Source organism: Podarcis filfolensis (genome assembly GCF_964270895.1).
Source record: "Podarcis filfolensis genome assembly, chromosome: 10".
Classification (NCBI taxonomy): Eukaryota; Metazoa; Chordata; class Lepidosauria; order Squamata; family Lacertidae; genus Podarcis; species Podarcis filfolensis.
The window spans coordinates 14,326,736-14,346,547 of NC_139612.1; the positions used below are offsets into that span (position 1 = coordinate 14,326,736).

Sequence of the window (19,812 nt, forward strand, 5' to 3'; positions counted from 1 at the left end):
TTGCCAACCCGATTTCTCATACAAAGTTTACAACGCATTTAACTTAAATGCTTCTTTGATGAGTCTAGATCCAGCTCAGGTTTGGAAGTAATGCTATGCCAACTGTTGCTTTGTTTTGGATAGCATGGCAGCAAGACAGCTAGAGGAAGGAATGAAGCAGCTGCCATTTTTTCAAGGTCCCACCTGCACTATGCTAGGGTTGTTGAGCTTTTTTTGACAAAGTTGTATAGCTTTTTTCAGTTTTGCCCAAAGTTGTAGGGTTAGGAAGTCCTTATTCCCCCTCACTGAGATACAGTTCCAGAGTTCCCAAGGAAGAGGGGTGGATTGTTAAACCACTCCGGGAATTGTAGCTCTGAGAGTACACTCAGTTGTTCACACTTAGCTGTCGTTTGACTTACCATGTGAGCCCAAACCTGCTCAGCCATGAGATTAGTCACTCTCTTTGCCTAAGCTTCCTCATGGAATTGAAATCAGGACGCACAGATAAACTTCCTCGTGGAATATGAATACAATAAAGATAGGAGCAGTAACCCGACACAGAATATTAAAGGCTGTATGCTGTACGTAAAGGTAAAGAGACCCCTGACCATTAGGTCCAGCTGTGGCCGACTCTGGGGTTGCAGCGCTCATCTTGCTTTATTGGCTGAGAGAGCTGGCGTACAGCTTCCAGGTCATGTGGCCAGCATGACTAAGCCACTTCTGGCGAACCAGAGCAGCGCACGGAAACGCCGTCTACCTTCCCACTGGAGCGGTACCTATTTATCTACTTGCACTTTGACATGCTTTTGAACTGCTAGGTTGGCAGGAGCAGGGACCGAGCAACGGGAGCTCACCCCGTTGCGGGGATTCGAACCGCCGACCTTCTGATCGGCAAGTCCTAGGCTCTGTGGTTTAGACCACAGTGCCACCCTTCTGAAATAAGAATTCATTATGCAAATCTAATTGTTTGCATAAATGTATTCAGTTTGTTTATTTAGTGCCGAGTGTGGTAGACTACAATCTATGTAGACTTCACATAATGTTTAAAAAAAAACAACCCCTCAAAGGTTCCGCTGAAGGGCAGCAGGTGAATGGGCAGACATTATCCTTCAATTCAAGAGGAATTGAATAACAAACTCTAGTTGCTTTCCTAAACACTTGAGTCTGCTTTGTGCATGCATTTTCAAGGCCATTGGGAGATTTAATCTACAATTACAAAAATGAGTAGAAATGCATGGTTTTTGTAAACACAAATGCCAAGTGTTATGGTTCTGTGACTTGTAATCATTATGCATGTACAGTGGTACCTCAGGTTAAGTACTTAATTCATTCCGGAGGTCCATACTTAACCTGAAACTGTTCTTAACCTGAAGCACCACTTTAGCTAATGGGGCCTCCTGCTGCCGCCGCGCTGCCAGAGCACGATTTCTGTTCTCATCCTGAAGCAAAGTTCTTAACCTGAAGCACTATTTCTGGGTTAGCGGAGTCTGTAACCTGAAGTGTATGTAACCCGAGGTACCCCTGTAAGTATTTCAGCCTGTCGCCCTGCATGACAGAGACCACCTCCATTTCTAAAGCTGCAATCCTATATGCGCTTACATCGGAGTAGGACTGGATGTGGCCACTGAGGCTTGGCGGCTCCCAGTACATGTAGACAGGTTTGCACTGTACTGTAGATCCTTCTGTCTGGGGTGTAACCAAGCACTTCCCAACAAACACGGGTCTATCTTTGCCGTCGCAGGAACACGCGTGCACACCCTCCCCAGATCCGCAAAGTGTTTCAAGGGAACGTTACATAAAGATGCTGGAGCTACGGCTCGGAAACAGCAGGGCGTTTCAGTGGAGTTTGGGTCAGAGGCTCTACTCTTGAGTAAGGACTGTCCTCGGACCTGCCTCAAGGAGGCAATGCACACTGCCATCTCAAGAGCTCGCCTTCCAGCAAAACTATTAATTCGAGTCTAAAATTACACAACTGTGTTACTGTGGATTTGGGGGGGCATTAAATTATAACAACCATAAAGAAGGCTGATTGCCGAAGAATTGATGCTTTTGAATTATGGTGCTGGAGGAGACTCTTGAGAGTCCCGTGGACTGCAAGAAGATCAAACCTATCCATTCTGAAGGAAATCAGCCCTGAGTGCTCACTGGAAGGACAGATCCTGAAGCTGAGGCTCCAATACTTTGGCCACCTCATGAGAAGAGAAAATTGTCTGGAAAAGACCCTGATATTGGGAAAGACGGAGGGCACAAGGAGAAGGGGACGACAGAGGACGAGATGGTTGGATAGTGTTCTCGAAGCTACCAGCATGAGTTTGACCAAACTGCGGGAGGCAGTGGAAGACAGGAGTGCCTGGCGTGCTCTGGTCCATGGGGTCACGAAGAGTCGGACATGACTAAACAACTAAACAACAACAAATTATAACCACCACCACCCAGGGCTGCAGTCCCTATGCGCTCTCGCGTGTCACGGGAGTGCAAACACCTACTGAACTCCGCAGGATTTTTTTGTGGATAAACATGCAGAGGACTTGGCTGCACTAATGCCATTGCAGAACAAGAGCTAGGTGCCGAGAGAGAGGGAGGGAAGAGGATGGGGCGACTAGCAAGCGAAATAAATCCCCTTCTGCATTTGCATTGGTTCAGCGCTCGCCGCCGGGTTCCTTTGGTTGCCTCCGCAATGAGGCCCAGAGGCGGTTTTCCTGGCCACCCTTTTCTCCAAAGGGGCTTCCTCCGTGTCTTCTAACCAGGCTGCCAGTCTCAAAAGCAGCCGGAGATGCCGCCGAGCCATTCCCAGGCAGCGGCAGGAGAAGCTGTCTGTCGCCGCTTCGAGGCGCAACGTGTTGCACTGGGTGACTCGGCAGCTTCTGAGCCGATAATGCCTGCAGCCTATGCCTTCTCGCGGCCACCCTTCTCTCCTGGAGCAAAGCCCCCGCTCCTGCCGCTGCTGGCAGCTCCACCAATTCCAGATGTTTAAGCGGAGACCTTAAACGACCTCTGGGCGGCGTTCAACCCATTGCATTCCGCTGGGGGGCTTCCTTCGACGCTGCAAAGCGCCTTCTCCAACAGCTCGTTGCGGCGGCTACAGCGGAGGACGCTTCCTTTCGCGCAACTGCCTTTGCAAATCGCCCCTCTTCTTCGGAAAGGGGGTGGGTGAGATCCTGCACTAGACTTGGGGACCAAGAGGAAGTACTATGTGAAGGCCGGAGTCTTGCCAGCCTGCCGCAGCCGGATTTTATTTTATTTTTTCCCTTTACCATCTCCGGTTTTGCCGAGTCACCCTTGCGCTCCTCTCTCGGCTTTGGAGCAGGAGAGGCGCGGGGATTTAAAAAAAAAAAGGACTTCCATCAAGGTAACCGGAAAAGGACCATTCTAGTTCTGCAACAAGCTTTTTGGTACATACATCTGTGTGTGTGTGTCTTTGTGTGTGTGTATAATATGTTCTAGATAGAAATTATATATAACCAGCTTCTGATGGGGTTTTATTGCGCAGCAGAGCCGCGATAAACGTGGTGGTTTTTATTCTTCTTACCCACGCAGGGGTTGTTGTTTTTTTACGCCCGCGGCGCTTTCCCTGCCCGCTGGTTTTTGCGCGCTGGCTGCAACCACCCAGCTTGGCGCAATCCGGGTCGCGCCTTCCCAGGGCTGCCCGCCGGCACCTCGTCCTCGGCGGTATTGCATGGCGCTTAATCTCCGCCGCCGCCTGGGGAAGGGAGGCCTGGGGAGAGGGGGATGGCGGGCACGGAGATCCGCGGCTGCGGACGCCAAGGGCACCCCCCGATCGCGGTTGCCGCAGTCTCGCTAGGGACGCGGCTGTTGCGCAAAAAGGGAGATGGTGCCTCGTCGCCTTCCTCGGTCTCCACGTGCGCCCTCTCTTTTTCTCATCGCTCTCCGGTGTCGCTCCTCCTCCCCGCAGGCCGGGACCACCTTCCTCGGCTCGGGATCCGCTGGATCTTCTCCTGGATTTCGTGGATCCCCTCCGGCCAGGCGGCGACGCTTCCCCTGCTGCAGGCAGGAGCGCCCGGGTGAGGAGCGCCGCTTATGCAACACATCATCGAGAACCACCCGGACATGGCCACGGCGCTGCTGGCGGGCGAGAAACTCAAGGAGCTGATCCTGCCCGGTGCGCAGGACGACAAGGCGGGCTCGCTGGCGGCGCTGCTGCTGCAGCTCAAACTCGAGCTGCCCTTCGACCGCGTTGTCACCATCGGCACCGTCCTCATCCCCATAGTCCTCGTCACGCTGGTTTTCACCAAGAACTTTGCCGGTAAGGTGGGGCTTTGCTGGGCCTTCAGGGCAGCAGCGTGGAAAGCATGGAATGGGAGAGTTGGGAGGGGATCCAGTCCAACCGATTTGCAATACAGCAGGGGTGGCCAACTCCCAAGAGACTGCTATCTACTCACAGAGCTAAAAACTGGCAATGATCTACCCCCTTTTGGGGGGCTCGGGTCAAAGTTGTTGAGTTTTTTTCAGGGAGGAGGTAAAATGTTGAAGAAGAAGAGTTTGGATTTGATATCCCGCTTTATGACTACCCTAGGGAGTCTCAAAGCAGCTAACATTCTCCTTTCCCTTCCTCCCCCCCAACAAACACTCTGTGAGGTGAGTGGGGCTGAGAGACTTCAGAGAAGTGTGACTAGCCCAAGGTCACCCAGCAGCTGCATGTGGAGGAGCGGGGAAGCGAACCCGGTTCACCAGATTACGAGTCCACCGCTCTTAACACTACACCACACTGGCTCTCTTGACCTGTTGAGCTTTCTTTAGGGGAGCCACAGTTGTTCAGCTTCTTTGGGGGGAGCCAGTGATCTACCGCAGACGTCCAGTGATCTACCGGTAGAGCACGATCTACCTGTTGGACATGCCTGTAATACAGGGATCTCGAGGCATCCAGTTTGAAATCATGTCTAAGCTTTGCAAATGTGCTGGCAGTTTTGCTGCTGCGCTGCTAGGAGGAACCGGACGCCCAGCCGGTGAAGCATTTCCTCACTCCTATTGCTGCACCTCGGAAATGGGGGACAGCTTCACCTGTTGAAAGTCCGCCTGTCTGGCAGCTGTAGAAGAAGCTTTGCCGAGGAGGGGAGAGGTGGGGAGGTAGCAGTGGTTGGGACACACACACACACACACACACACACACACAATTCCCTTCCATTCTCAAGTAGTTAGACGAATGAGGGAGGCGCAGGGCTGTAGCTAGGGGGAGTGCTAGTCGGGTTATTGCCCCGATGAAGCCTCCAGAGGGGTGCCATTGAGGCTCCCAGCCTGTTGGTCGGTGTACGCAAATGTGGATGGGTGTGCCAAACTGGGTCTTTGACCTGTGTGAAATAAAGTCCAGTTTCACCCCGGGGAATCATCCTCCTGGCAAATAATCATTATAGTTCAGTCGGTAAGGCATGAGACTATTAATCTCAGAGTTGTGTGTTTGAGTCTCACTTTGGGCGAAAGATTCTTGCATTGCAGAGGGTTGAACTAGATGACCCTCACGGTCCCTTCCAGTTATATTTATTTATTTATTGAGTTTATACAGTGGAACCTCGGCTTGCGAATGTGATCCGTGTGCGAGGCACGTTCGCACTGTGTCTGTGCGCGCGCGGGTCGCGATTCTGCACATGCACAAGGCACGATTTAGCACCTCTGCGCAGGAGTGAGCACCGAAACCGGGAAATACAGTGGTACCTCGGGTTAAGTACTTAATTCGTTCCGGAGGTCCGTTCTTAACCTGAAACTGTTCTTAACCTGAAGCACCACTTTAGCTAATGGGGCCTCCCGCTGCTGCCGCGTGATTTCTGTTCTCATCCTGAAGCAAAGTTCTTAACCCGAGGTACTATTTCTGGGTTAGCGGAGTCTGTAACCTGAAGCGTATGTAACCTGAAGCATATGTAACCTGAGGAACCACTGTAACCCATTCCGGTACTTCCGGGTTTGGCGTGGTGCACAACCCGAAACCGCGTAACCTGAAGCGTCTGTAACCCGAGGTACCACTGTATCCCTGGAGGGCTCAGGGCGGTTCACAGAAAAGATCACAACATATATAATCAATAATCAAAATAAAAACAACAACCCAATCATACTCCCCCAGAAAAGAGCCACATTTTAAAAGGGTACAGGATGTCAAACAGATCAACCAAAGACCTGGTTAAAAAGGAACGTTTTTGCCTGGCGCCTAAAGGTGTATAATGAAGGCACCAGGCAAACAGTTCTATGATTCAATGAAAACAGGCATTTATTAGGATTCTGATAAAAGCAACCCTGCATGACAGGGAAGGTGTGCCACGTGGTGGAAACCTCCCAGAGAGGAAAAACTTGGCAGTGTGCAATGGGAAAGGCCAAGGGCTTAGACTTGATGCACTGTGGAGGCTCAGCTTTGAATCAGAAAAACACGCAGGCCTGATTGAATCTCATCTCTGCCATGAATTGTGGTGCCCTTAGACCAGGAGTGGGGAACCTCTGGCCCTCCAGATGTTGCCAGACTTGAATCCCCCACCTTTGGGGAGCTGGAGACCATCAACATCTGGAGGACCTCGGGTTTTGGCATCCCTGCCTTAGATGAACCACGCCATACACTTAAACCACTTTTTCTCCACTCTCCCAAAGGGTAGGTAGATCTCTTCTAAAGTTTTGGTGCGTTGTGCAGCAACAGTCTTGATCCTGTGTAATCACACTGCTCTACTTTACTGGGTTCTTGTTGCAGGGATTACAACAAAATATAGTATTTTGGCACGAGCCGTTATTTGAAGACGCTCAATTACTATATATGTTATTGCTTATTTATTATATCTGCAAGCGTCTGCTTAGCACCAGGATGTGATTGGAGTTGGTAGGGGAGGAGTGGCTAGAAACACTGTGGAAGGTGGAATGGTAAACTGGAACAGTTTGAGAGGGAGATGTACTATCCAACTTGGTCCTCCGTGAAAAAGCAGTTGAAAGTGGAGTCTGTGGCCTCACTGGAACCACCAACCAGAGGGTTTTGGAGTGGGGGTCATAATGAACAGAAAGCGGCTAGAATTTTGCTCTCCAGAACCACAATTACAAACATGCTCAAAATTTTATTTCGGGATCTCTTCCCCTCAAAAAACAACAGGACGCACAATGTCCAGCTGCTCCCAGAGACTTTGCCTCTTCCGTTCTTGAAGCGCATGGTTGTATTTTTGCTGCAGCTGCCGAGGGAGTGCAATGGGGCGAGTGACTCCCATTCTCCCCAGAGATGCTGCGCTACCTTTGCAAATAAGCTGCCCTTGCTTTTTGTTCTTCACGGAACACTGCTTGCTTGCCATCCCTCCTGTTCCTAAGTGTGTCCTTTGCCCTCCTAAAAGTGTGACATCATACCGGGTTCGTAAGGTTAGCTAATTGTAAAATGACTAACCAATGGGAACCCAAGGGGCAGAGTTAACTGTGTATAAGGTTTAAGCACAGAGGGTTTTTTTTGAGGAGATAGAGTTAGGGTGGTTGAGAAGACAGTCTGGAGTTAGAAGAGACAGAGAGGTAAGTCTGTGGGTTGGGCTAGTCTGGTGTGAGAGAGTGAGAGAATTTGTTAAGAGGAGTCAGTCAAACAGTTGAGATAATCAGTCAGAAGGTATTAGGAAGGTATAGGCCGGTAAAGAAACTAAAGTTAAGATACTGACAGGAATATTATCTGAGAAACCATAAACTTGTTAATGTTTGTCAAATAAACTTGGGGTATTTTTGGTTCACTTTTAACAACTGTCTGGACTCACTGTTTTACCAGAGAGTAACGAGTTGGTGGCAGCAGGGAAGCGAGCACAGTGGGGGCACAGGGATCAATAGATGGTTAAACGTCCAGGGACCGTGTGTGATCGCCACACTAGGTATCTCCGTTTTGCCTTCTGGGTTCCTAGCGCCACCTTGCTCCGTTGACACCTACTTTTCTGAGCAGAGGAGCGCTTTGGTACAAAGGAGCATTTGGTCACACGAGACCCCTCCTACACAGAGTCCAGCCCAGACACAGATTGATTGATTTACTTGTTAAATTTTTTTTAAAATAATTTTTATTAACTGGCCAATCACATCAAATTAAATCACATCACATAAATTCCAAATTACAAAGCCAATTTTTTAAATTTTGTTGGGGGAACCCATACTTCAAGATCCAAAGGGGGATTCAGATCATCTTCTTATTACTGTGTTAATGTCCAAATCAGTCCCAATCAATCCAGACAAAATTCATAATTCTATCCAGTCTTATCTTGGTGTTTCCACATCATATCTTGTTCATATAATTTCTATTTTTCCTTTACGATCTCTTCTGTTAGTCTCCTTAAGCCGATAAGCAAAATAATAATCCTGTGTGGGTTTCCTGTTCCTCCACTAAGTCCAGATGGTTTCCATATATCTCCTTCGTAGATAGCATCGCTCTTTCCATCATAAATTTGGCATTTGTCGCTCTTAAGTCCCACCGAGAAGTTGATCTACGATATGTAAACAACTCTATTTCTCTCTTTCTCCTCCCAGACCCAAGAGCTCCAACAATGCCTCCCAAAATGGCGACGGCATTTTTAACTGCGTCATTCCAAAACTCTTAGCTTTCCAGCTTCATCTTGAAACATTGCTTTGGTTCGAAAGTTTATCTCCACACAGCCTTAAATCCACAGCTTAAGTCCTTAGTTTCTGACTCATTAGGGGAGGGGATTCTTGTTAAATCACATAAGAAAAAGGAAGGCAGGTTTTTCCCCCCCTCCCCCCTCAGTCATTTGTAGTACCGTATCTTGACGTATCTTCTCATATTTTATTCTTGTCTTGTTATCAGAGATCTCTTCTGTCAGCAGTCTTTACTCCCCTTTTTCCTTGAAGCATGTGCAATTTATCTCGTCCAAATTGTTTCTTTTGAAGATGCTTGCAACTAGCGGCGCGAATCAGGGACGGCGTCCAGGAGTGCCGGAATCCCACAGGAGGGCTTTGTGCCTAGTGCCCCCACCCCCACAAATTCGGGGGTGGTATAGGGCACAGCAGGCAAGGGCCGTCCCCCCCACAATCCTGGGGGGGTTAAGGAGGCCAATTACCCCCATCATAGCCTCCAAATTACCTCGTGTGGGTCGGAGAGATGTTATTGTCAGCCATCTTCCGATGCACCACCTAGTGGCCCCCCGATTTACTTGTTAAATTTATATACCGCCTTATACCCGGAGGTCTCAGGGTGGTTCACAGAAAAGATCACAATATATAAAATTAAAATTAAAACAATAACCCAATAACACCCCCCCCAAAAAGCCACATTTTTAAAAAGTACAGGATGTAAATCAGGTCAACCAAAGGCCTGGTTAAAAAGGAACTTTTTTGCCTGGTGCCTAAAGGTATATAATGAAGGAGCCAGGTGAACTTCGCTGGGGAGAACATTCTATGGACAGGGAGCCACAGCAGAGAAGGCCCCGTTCTCGTGTTGCCACCCTCCAGACCTCTCGAGGAGGGACTACATGAAGGATTGCCTCAGAAGATGATCTCATGGTCCGAGCAGGTTCATATGGAAAGAGGCGGTCCTTGAGGTCTTGCGGTCCTGAGCCGTTTAAGGCTTTATAGGTCAGAACCAGCACTTTGAATTGGGCCTGGAAACTAACTGGTAGCCAGTGCAATCGGACTTGGATTAGTGTATTATGCTCAAACCGTCTTGCTCCAGTGAGCAACCTGGCCGCTGAATTCTGCACCAGCTGAAGTTTCTGAACCGTCTTCAGAGGCAGCCCTACATATGACGCATTGCACTAATCTAACCCTGAGGTTACCAGAGCATAGACAACAGTAGTTAGGCTATCCCTGTCCAGATAGAGGCGTAGCTGGGCCACCAGTCAAAGCTGATGGAAGGCACTCTGGGCCACTGAGGCCACCTGAGCATTGAACGACAGCAAATAATAATAATAATAATAATAATAATAATAATAATAATAATAATAATATTGATACCCCACCCATCTGGCTGGGCTTCCCCAGCCACTCTGGGCGGCTTCCAACAAAATATTAAAATACAGTAATGCATCAAACATTAAAAGCTTCCCTAAACAGGGTTGCCTTCAGATGTCTTCTAAAAGTCTGGTAGTTGTTGTTCTCTTTGATATCTGGTGGGAGGGTGTTCCACAGGGCGGGTGCCACTACTGAGAAGGCCCTCTGCCTGCTTCCCTGTAACTTGGCTTCCCGCAGTGAGGGAACCGCCAGAAGGCCCTCGGCACTGGACCTCAGTGTCCGGGCAGAACAATGGGGGTGGAGACACTCTTTCAGGTATACTGGGCCGAGGCCGTTTAGGGCTTTAAAGGTCAGCACCAACGCTTCGAATTGTGCTCGGAAATGTACTGGGAACCAATGTAGGTCTTTCAAGATCCAGGAGGATCCATTAGGGGAAGTCTAACCCCGTCAAGAGCAGGCGACTTCCCACCCATCCGGTCTAGGGAACCACCCACTAACAGTGCCTCAGTGTTATCTGGATTGAACTCCAGTTTGCTGGCTCTCATCCAGTCCATTATCGAGGCAAGACACTGGTCCAGCACTTCCACTGCTTCACCTACAGATGCAAAGGAGAAGCAGAGCTGTGTGTCATCAGCATACTGCTGACAATGTACTCCAAGCCTCCAGATTTCCTACCTCTGTGAAAACCAAGTCTTTGGGTGTTGGCCTTCTTTTGCCCTTTCTCTGCCCTGTTACTGGCACGCGGTCTCCTTGTGGTTTGGTGCCATTGCCCTGAGTTCTTGCAACTGCTCCCCTTCGTCATGAAAAATTCACATGTCCTTGCCTGTTGTGCATCAGCCTCAGAAGTCCACCTGAAGGCACTGGGGTTGGTTTTAGCTCGAAGGATTTCATGGCAGGCAGATAAAGCACAATAATCACCTGTCATCACTGGAACATAAGAAACTGGATTAAGACGAATCAGACCATTGGTCTATTTATCTCAGTGTTGCCTACCCTGATTGGCAGTGGTTGTCCAGGGTTCCAGACTGCAGTCCAGGGTGGATAGAAATCAATGATTTAAAAAATAATAATCAAAAAACAGATTTTTGCTATTTAAAACAGATTTTTCTTATTTAAAACAGATTTTTAAAATAAAATGATTTTGGAGGAAAAATCTTTCTAAAGATAGTTTTCTATTTAAGTTACATTTTCATAAATAAGGAAATAAGGATTTGTTTTAAGTTTTTCATATGTGCTAAAACTCAAATTTTTTTTCTAATTGTTTAACCACATCAGTTAACAAACATGGATAGGTATGCTATAATGCTATTGTTTTGGTTAACTACATTGTTTAAATTGTTGTTAAGGAAATGATTATTTTTCTCTTTCCAATAAAGCACAGCAGAAAAGGTGTCCAAATATAAACGGTTAACTCCATGAACCTCACAATAATTTCATAATTATCTGTCAATGTATTTCTAATAGTATAACCAAATTAGTAATTTTTGATATAACTGTAAAAACTACTCTGAAAATTTATTATTCCAAAAATGAAACCTTCATCTGATTATACCAGGAAGAATGGGTCTTTCCATAAAAACTTGATTTAAATCAAGTCTTACTGACTAGTGATTTAAATCATGATTTTAAATCGTGATTTAAATCAATTTGATTTAAATCAAATCCACCCTGCTCAGTGGCGTAGCGTGGGGGGTGCAGGGGGGGCCGGCCGCACCGGGCACAACATCTGGGGGTTAGGGTTAGGGGGCGCAAATCCACGGGTTAGGGGGCGCAAATTACTTGCCTTGCCCCGGGTGCTGACAACCCATGCTACGCCACTGACCCTGCTGCGGTCTGTCCCATCCCTTCCTGGAGATGTCAGGAATTGAACCTTGTGAATTCAAGACAGATTCTCCACCACCAAGCTATAGCCCTGCCCTTATTTATTTCCTCCATATCTGTGTAGACCTTCAAGCATTCTGAAGGATTCCAGGTTCCCCCTTCCCACCTTTTGCTGGAGGATATAGGAAATGCAATAGGCTGCAAACTATAAAAGGGTCTCTTTTCTTTTCTGTCTTTTTAAGTGGCAATTTCCAGAGGGATAACTGTGCAGCTAAAGCAACCAAGAGTCTTGTGGTAACCTTGAAGATTTAACACATATACAGTGGTCCTCCGGTTAAGAAATTAATTTGTTCTGGAGGTCCGTTCTTAACCTGAAACTGTTCTTAACCTGAAGCACCACTTTAGCTAATGGGGCCTCCTGCTGCCGCCGCGCCGCTGGAGCACGATTTCTGTTCTCATCCTGAAGCGGAGTTTGTAACCTGAAGCGTATGTAACCTGAATCCTATGTAACCCAAGGTACCACTGTATTGTGGTGTAAGTGGGGTTTAATTTGAACCTTGTTTCTGCTGTGCACTCTCTAGGGCACCAATCCGCAATGTAGCAATAGTAATCCTAGTCTCCCTTCCAAGGCTGTTGTAGGGATTACAAGATAATGTACAGAAAATGCAAAGTGTCCTTACACAGTGGTGCCTTGCAAGACAAAATTAATTCGTTCCGTGAATTTTTTCGTCTAGCGAATTTTTCGTCTTGCGACGCACGAAATCCCATAGGAATGCATTGAAAATCAATTAATGCGTTCCTATGGTCAAAAAAAGTCCAAACAAAGCCAAATTTGGTACAACAAGAGTTTATTAAGTGCTCTTTAAAGTCACACATACTGTAAAGAGCATTTCAAAATTCAAACCCAGATTTTTTTTAAAAAAACAGCAGAGTGGCCCAATGGTCACAGAAAATCATAAAAATGCAGGGGGGAAAAAACAAGCTTCCAGATTCTTGCAAACCCCTCCCCAACTGTTCCCCCAGCCACCCAGCACACAGAAATTCAAATCCAGAATTTTTTTTAAAAAACAGCAGAGTGCCCCAATGGTCACAAAAAATCATAAAAATGCAGAAAAAAAACCACAAGCTTCCAGATTCTTGCAAACCCCTCCCCAACACCAAGTCCTTGAATTCCAAACACCCCAACCCAAAATCCAAAACCCCCCCAAAAAGTTTTAAAAGCTTAACTTACCAAATGGCTGCAAAAGAAGTTTTGGAAAAGCTTCAAAAATCACCAAAGTCTTTAAAAACCTCAAAAAAGGCTACTGTGTACACTGCGTTCTATGAGTTGCTCCTCGAAGTCAAGTCGCAACTGTATTAACGGTGTTAAGAAAAAGGAAACAAACTTGCAAGACGTTTTCGTCTTGCGAAGCAAGCCCATAGGGAAATTCGTCTTGCGAAGCAGCTCAAAAAACGGAAAACCCTTTCGTCTAGCGAGTTTTCCGTCTTGCGAGGCATTCGTCTTGTGGGGCACCGCTGTATCCCTCTAACTTTCTATAGCTATTGTATCCATTGCAAACAAGATAGTAGCATTTTGAACATGCAATATTAAAAGAGTAACTTCTTGTTTCTAAAAAAATCATATGAAAATGAAATACAAATGTATTTGTGGATATAAGTAGTCTATAGTTAGAAGAGCTGAGTTTCCATGTGATCGTTTAGTACTGTGGAATAGGGTTGGCTGGGAACAGCAATGGGATATGATATGGAAATTATTGTCTCTTTGTGAATAGCTATTAATGTGGTGTGAATCTGCATTGAGGCATTTAAAAGCAATACGTTTTCAGCTTGAATGACCATAGCACACACACCCCAGAGCTTTTAGAAAGTGAATCATACAGCCCACTGAAAATTACTGATTCAACACATTGTTTGGGTTTGTAGTGAAACCTTTTAGGTGCTCACATTAAACCCTTGGTTGGTTTTTGTGGGGCAGCGGCGAAGATGACAGAGTAGCAAGAGTTAAGTTGTGGGTTCTTTCGTTAAACCATTTTCGGTCGATGTAAGAACATGCGAGCTTCTGAACTGAAGAAAAAAAGTAATCACTAAAAGATACGCAGCCTTCTGGCAGCAGACTGAGTTCTGTTTTTATTTAGGATGTGCTCACATTACCGCCTTTGAGCGCAACGTAGTTGTTTTATTCATGGGGAATTTCACAGCTCTTTCCTTCCGGCTGCTCACATCAGCACGGCTTCATTCGGGTCAGATTTGTTTCTGCTTGTATACACACTAAGGGGGCATTGGTGGGGCAGGGATGTCTTTAACCCCCACCCCAGGCATGTCCAAAGTCTGTTTCGGGGGCCTAATCTGGCCTGCCGGTTGGTTTAATCCAGCCCCTGTGGCAGTTTATTTCCTGGGGTAAAATCCTTAAAAAAACCCTCAACAACTTCAATCTTAAAAAAAAGGTTAACAACTTCACAGCCCTTCGCTTCATCAAATCTGGCCCTCTTTGAAAAAAGTTTGGACACCACTGCTGGCCTAGGCAAAGGTGTTTGCACCTTGCCTAGAGATGAATTAGGAACGGCTCGCTGTGGAAGCTGCTTTGAGAAACGTCTCAAACTGTAGCATACAGTCGTACCTTGGATCCCGAACGCCCTGCCAGTCGAACGTTTTGGCTCCCGAACGCCACAAACCCGGAAGTGAGTGTTCCGATTTGCGAACGTTCTTTGGAACCCGAACATCCGACGCAGCTTCCGATTGGCTGCAGGAGCTTCCTGCAGCCAGTCGGAAGCCACACTTTGGTTTTCGAACATTTTGGAAGTCGAAAGACTTCCAGAACGGATTCCATTTGACTTCCGAGGTACGACTGTATAGTATAACCCCAAGACTTGACCATTGTGATACTGAAAGACTGAAAGACTCCAGCTGGTACAAAATGCTGTGGGTAGGCTGTGACTATCGCCAGTATATAAGTTTCTTCAAAACTTTTCAAAAGCTGCACTAAGATGTCCCAACTCATTGTTTTCCCCTGGAAATATTAAAAAGGACTCTTTAAAAAAAGAGTGTAAAATAGCTGTAGATTACAGTACAGTGGTACCTCTGGTTAAGAACTTAATTTGTTCCGGAGGTCCGTTCTTAACCTGAAACTGTTCTTAACCTGAGGTACCACTTCAGCTAATGGGGCCTCCTGCTGCCGCCACACAATTTCTGTTCTCATCCTGAAGCAAAGTTCTTAACCCGAGGTACTATTTCTGGGTTAGCGAAGTCTGTAACCTGAAGCGTCTGTAACCTGAGGTACCACTGTATTGGGTTATGAAGCAACTTTCAATAGCTGGAATGCTTGGCCCTCAAAATTAGTAGAGGAATTAGAAGCTCCAAGCAGAACATTATCGCCTCTAGCTTTTTGTTTCTTTGTTGAGTGTAGGAAGGGCCTACAGAGAATATTGAGTGTGGCATCCTTCAGGTACCCCATCAAAATGTGTGACTCTGGCACGGTCGCCGGAACAAATTGACTGACCATTTTCAGTTCCCGGGGACAAAGTGTTACAAGCAAATAAATAACATTCCGGGCACAGAGCAGCTTCAGAATAGGAGCAGCTGGCGCAAACATTCCCAAAGGTAAAGATGAAGTGAACATTTTGTTTTCCTGTGCGCCAGGACAAGCAATTGAATTTGAGAGGGCAAAGGTTTGAAAACAATTAATTGCCTAAGTGGGCATGGTCCAGTTTTTATGCTGGCAAATTGTTGCACTTGGCTCTGAACTGTAGCTACATTTTAGATCTGGTGTAGAGACATTAAGAGGGAAGTGCACTTATTTCAGGAGCAACATCATGCTTTTAAAAAATACTGCTTAATTATCCAAGGGCTATCTTCTGTACTACCTTCAGTATTTCTATCCAGCTCCTTATTGCATCTCCATTATTAATCACCCTTCTATATGGTGGCACTGTGGGTTAAACCACAGAGCCTAGGACTTGCCAATCAGAAGGTCGGCGGTTCGAATCCCCGTGACGGGGTGAGCTCCCGTTGCTTGGTCCCTGCTCCTGCCAACCTAGCAGTTCGAAAGCACATCAAAGTGCAAGTAGATAAATAGGTACCACTCCGGCGGGAAGGTAAACGGTGTTTCTGTGCGCTGCTCTGGTTCGCCAGAAGCGGCTTAATCATGCTGGCCACATGACCCGGAAGCTGTACGCCGGCTCCCTCGGCCAATAAAGTGAGATGAATGCCGCAACCCCAGTGTCGGTCACGACTGGACCTAATGGTCAGGGGTCCCTTTACCTTTATATCTATGGCACTATTGAGGAATATGACCACTATTTGTGAACTGCCCTGTGATTTTCGGATGGAGGGTGGTGGAATAATAATAATAATAATAATAATAATAATAATAATAATAATAATAATAAATTTATATGCCGCCCTATACCCGGAGGTCTCCGGGTGGTTCACAGAAAAGATCACAATATATAAAATAAAAACAATAACCCATTAACACCTCCCCAAAAAAGAGCCACATTTTAAAAGGGTATAGCACAGGCTTCCTCAACCTCGGCCCTCCAGATGTTTTTGGCCTACAACTCCTGTGATCCCTAGCTAGCAGGACTAGTGGTCAGGGATTGTGGGAACTGTAGTCTCAAAACATCTGGAGGGCTGAGGTTGAGGACGCCTGGTATAGCATGTCAATCAGGTCAACCAAAGGCTTGGTTATAGAGGAACGGTTTTGCCTGGCATCGAAAGATGTATAATGAAGGCACCAGGCAAACTTTCCCGGGGAGAGCATTCCACAGATGGGGAGCCACTGCAGAGAAGGCCCCGTTCTCATGTTGCTATCCTCCAGACCTCTTGAGGAGGAGGCACACAAAGGAGGGCCTCAGAAGACAATCTCAGGGTCTGGGTAGATTCATATGGGAAGAGGCAGTCCTTGAGGTCTTGTGGTCCTGAGCCGTTTAAGGCTTTATAGGTCAGAACCAGCACTTTGAATTGGGCCTGGAAACTAATTGGTAGCCAGTGCAGTCGGACCAGGATTAGTATAATATGCTCAAACTGTCTTGCTCCAGTGAGCAACCTGGCCGCTGAATTGTGCACTTGCTGAAGTTTCCGAACTGTCTTCAGAGGCAGCCCTACATATAAAATACAATAATAATAGCTATACATTTCACTGCAAGGAAAGCCTCATAATTAGCTGACTTTGTGATTGCCCATATTTCCCAATTTTCTAAATTCACTGGGTTGCCCTTCACATAAATCCCTGTGGGTGCTATCCAATGCTAGTCATACTTAGAGAAGACTCCTTCAAATATATGGGCATGACTAATTTAGGACTGCATTTTCATTTGGTCTACTCTTGAGTGTAACCTATTTGAAGACAGCTCAGGCTATTTATTACAGATAGATTTGAAGAGCTAAAGAGAGTTGGCAGCCCGTTAGGTGATTTGGATAAGATTTCCCCTTTTTATTAGCACATTTCACAAAAAGCTTCAATGTGATAACCAAAAGCATGTGGCTGTCCAAAGGCTATATCTCAGCTGAAGCAGCTCCCCAGGTGGGGTGAAGCCACTGTGCTGGTTTCATAGCAGGTGGGACATAGTTATGAGACAAGTGAGGAGATCTGTGCTCTGCAAACACACTGGCAGAAGCACCAGAACAGCTCCGCTGGTTCGTTTGCACCACACAGACCTCCATATTCCCTCACCTTGGATAGTGTGGTTCCTTGATACCTTATAAGACATGTTTCACTAATGGCGGGCAAGTTTCCTTGACTACCATTCTGGCCCTGCAGATTGTGATGGGTAGTAGTAGAGTGGGAAATTCAGGTGTACCTTCATAATAGTCACAGCCACACACTCCTTCTAAGATTATACAAAAAAATTTCAATCATACATTGTAATTAGGTAATCATTGCAGTGATCAATGTATATCTCCATTGTATGTACATGAGTACATGTATGTACATGAGTAAATGATTTGGGTGCTCCAATATCTTCTTTTGGAATGACTTCAGTTGTATTTTCCTGGAAGTACTGTTGTACATTACAAAAAAATTGCACACCATTCTCTTGAAATCTCATTTCACACAGGTCCTGCTATCTGCACTCTCACTATCCAAAAATTCACTTACCCACACAAAAATAATGATGGCCAAAACTTGCTATACACTCCACAGATTCACTTATCCAAACAACCAGTTTCCTTACTTCCTTGTTCGTTTGTGCTTTGCTGGTTGGCTACAGCCATTTTTGGGCAGAAGCCATGGAAAGACAGTGGACAAATCAGAGAGCAGGAGCCTTTGGACAAATCAGTTTTCTACTTTTTCTGGTTGGCTGCAGCCATTTCAGGAAGAAAACACAGAAGAGGTAGAAGGAAAGCAAACAAATCCCGCATTAGAAATATTTCCATAGGAAATAATGGAACTCATGGACTCGTTATATGAACACTTGCCTAATGAAAGGTTTCCACGGAATGCATTGTGTTTGGTAAACCGGACCTGTGTGTGCTTGTGTTTTCATTGTTCCTAAATGGTTAGCTCTGGAGCATACAGAAAAACTGTGTGCTTTCTCCAGAGTAACCCAAGAGCCAATCCGGAGTGCCTGGTACTTTTTAGGATGCTGGAGGCAGGAACCATGCTGGGACCAGGCTGCAGAAATAGTAATGGATCTTGGACCCCCTGCAACCCAGGACCACTACACTTCTGTTGACATCTGTGTTTTAGGACACACTTTCAAGTTGCACACTGCAACAGTGAGGGCCAGTTACCTGCCGTATACTTTCCACGCACTGTAGAGCAACGGTCTTCCAACTTGGTGGGTTGGAAGCCTCTGTTGGGTCACAGTTTGGTCTGAGGTGGGTCACAACTGCAGCACTATTAACATGCAAGTATACGATGATAAATTAAGAAGTGGCTCCCCAGATGGGTACTTGGTTCTTGGGTTTGAAAAGGAAGAAGACTACCGCTATAAAGCTTCCTAAAACTTGCCCCAGAATTGTATACAACGCACGGGGGGCGGAGGGCTTAAAGCAGACCAGTCAAGATGGGAAGGATTCCCTCCAACGTTGAAAGTTTGAAAAACAGGACTTTCAAACCAATAGTTTCAATATCCAGGATTAGAGGATCTCTTGTTTCCAAATAATGGGACGCGGGTGGCGCTGTGGGTTAAACCACAGAGCCTAGGACTTGCCGATCAGAAGGTTGGCGGTTCAAATCCCCGTGACAGGGTGAGCTCCCGTTGCTCGGTCCCAGCTCCTGCCAACCTAGCAGTTCGAAAGCACGTCAAAGTGCAAGTAGATAAATAGGTACTGCTCCGGCGGGAAGGTAAACGGCATTTCCGTGCGCTGCTCTGGTTTGCCAGAAGCGGCTTAGTCATGCTGGCCACATGACCCAGAAGCTGTACGCTGGCTCCCTCAGCCTATAAAGCAAGATGAGCGCCGCAACCCCAGAGTCCGTCACAACTGAACCTAATAGTCAGGGTCCCTTACGTTTCCAAATAGTGTTGAGATTTGACTTGCTTCCAGATCTTCTCATCACCTGATACACATTTCCTGTCTTGCTTTCCCCCCATGGCAAGAGCAGCAAGGAAATAGCTAGGAACAGTTTAATGGTGCTATCCCGTGCATGTCTACTTGAAATAAGTTCAGTGGGATTTCCTCTCAGGTAAGAGTGCATGGGATTGTAATCTAAGTATTCCCTTGACCTAGTATGAAGACTCAGTGCATCATGGAATATATTGCCAGTTAGGGATTGGAATGAGTTCTTTGATTGCTTATGGCAGGCATGGCCAAGCTTGGCCCTCCATATGTTTTGGGACTACAACTCCCATCATCCCTAGCTAACAGGACCAGTGGTCAGGGATGATGGGAACTGTAGTCCCAAAACAGCTGGAGGGCCAAGTTTGACCATGCCGGGCTTATGGGGTTCTTGCTCCAGTTCTTTCAGTCTGTTGCATCTTTCTGTGGACTGCTGTGACTGTGGTTTCTGAATGTGGAAGCTGCTTGCTTGTGTCTGGGTTCACGGGGCTTGCAAAAGGAATGATTCATCATTGGATCATGGGACGGTTTCATTTAGCAGCAGCCCTGGCATCTGAATGAAAGGAGGAGGGGTTGTTAACCTCCAACACTGGTTACTCATCTGGAATTACAGCA

The 19,812-nt window shown here is 46.6% G+C and overlaps 1 protein-coding gene across 7 annotated transcripts in view; it reads left to right on the forward strand.

Moving 5' to 3' along the window:
• The first annotated feature begins 3,236 nt into the window (after positions 1 to 3,236).
• Positions 3,237 to 19,812, forward strand: part of PANX2 (pannexin 2) — a 36,127-nt gene continuing 19,551 nt past the window's right edge. Inside the window, exons 1-2 of one of the 7 annotated variants that reach the window (XM_083575155.1) lie at positions 3,237 to 3,328; positions 3,893 to 4,243. In XM_083575155.1, the coding sequence (XP_083431281.1) occupies positions 4,018 to 4,243 (226 nt within the window). In that variant the 5' untranslated portion in view covers positions 3,237 to 3,328; positions 3,893 to 4,017. Of the gene's footprint in view, positions 3,329 to 3,892; positions 4,244 to 19,812 lie in introns of those variants that run through there. The other 6 variants (XM_083575156.1, XM_083575158.1, XM_083575163.1 and 3 more) reach the window with 6 other exon arrangements.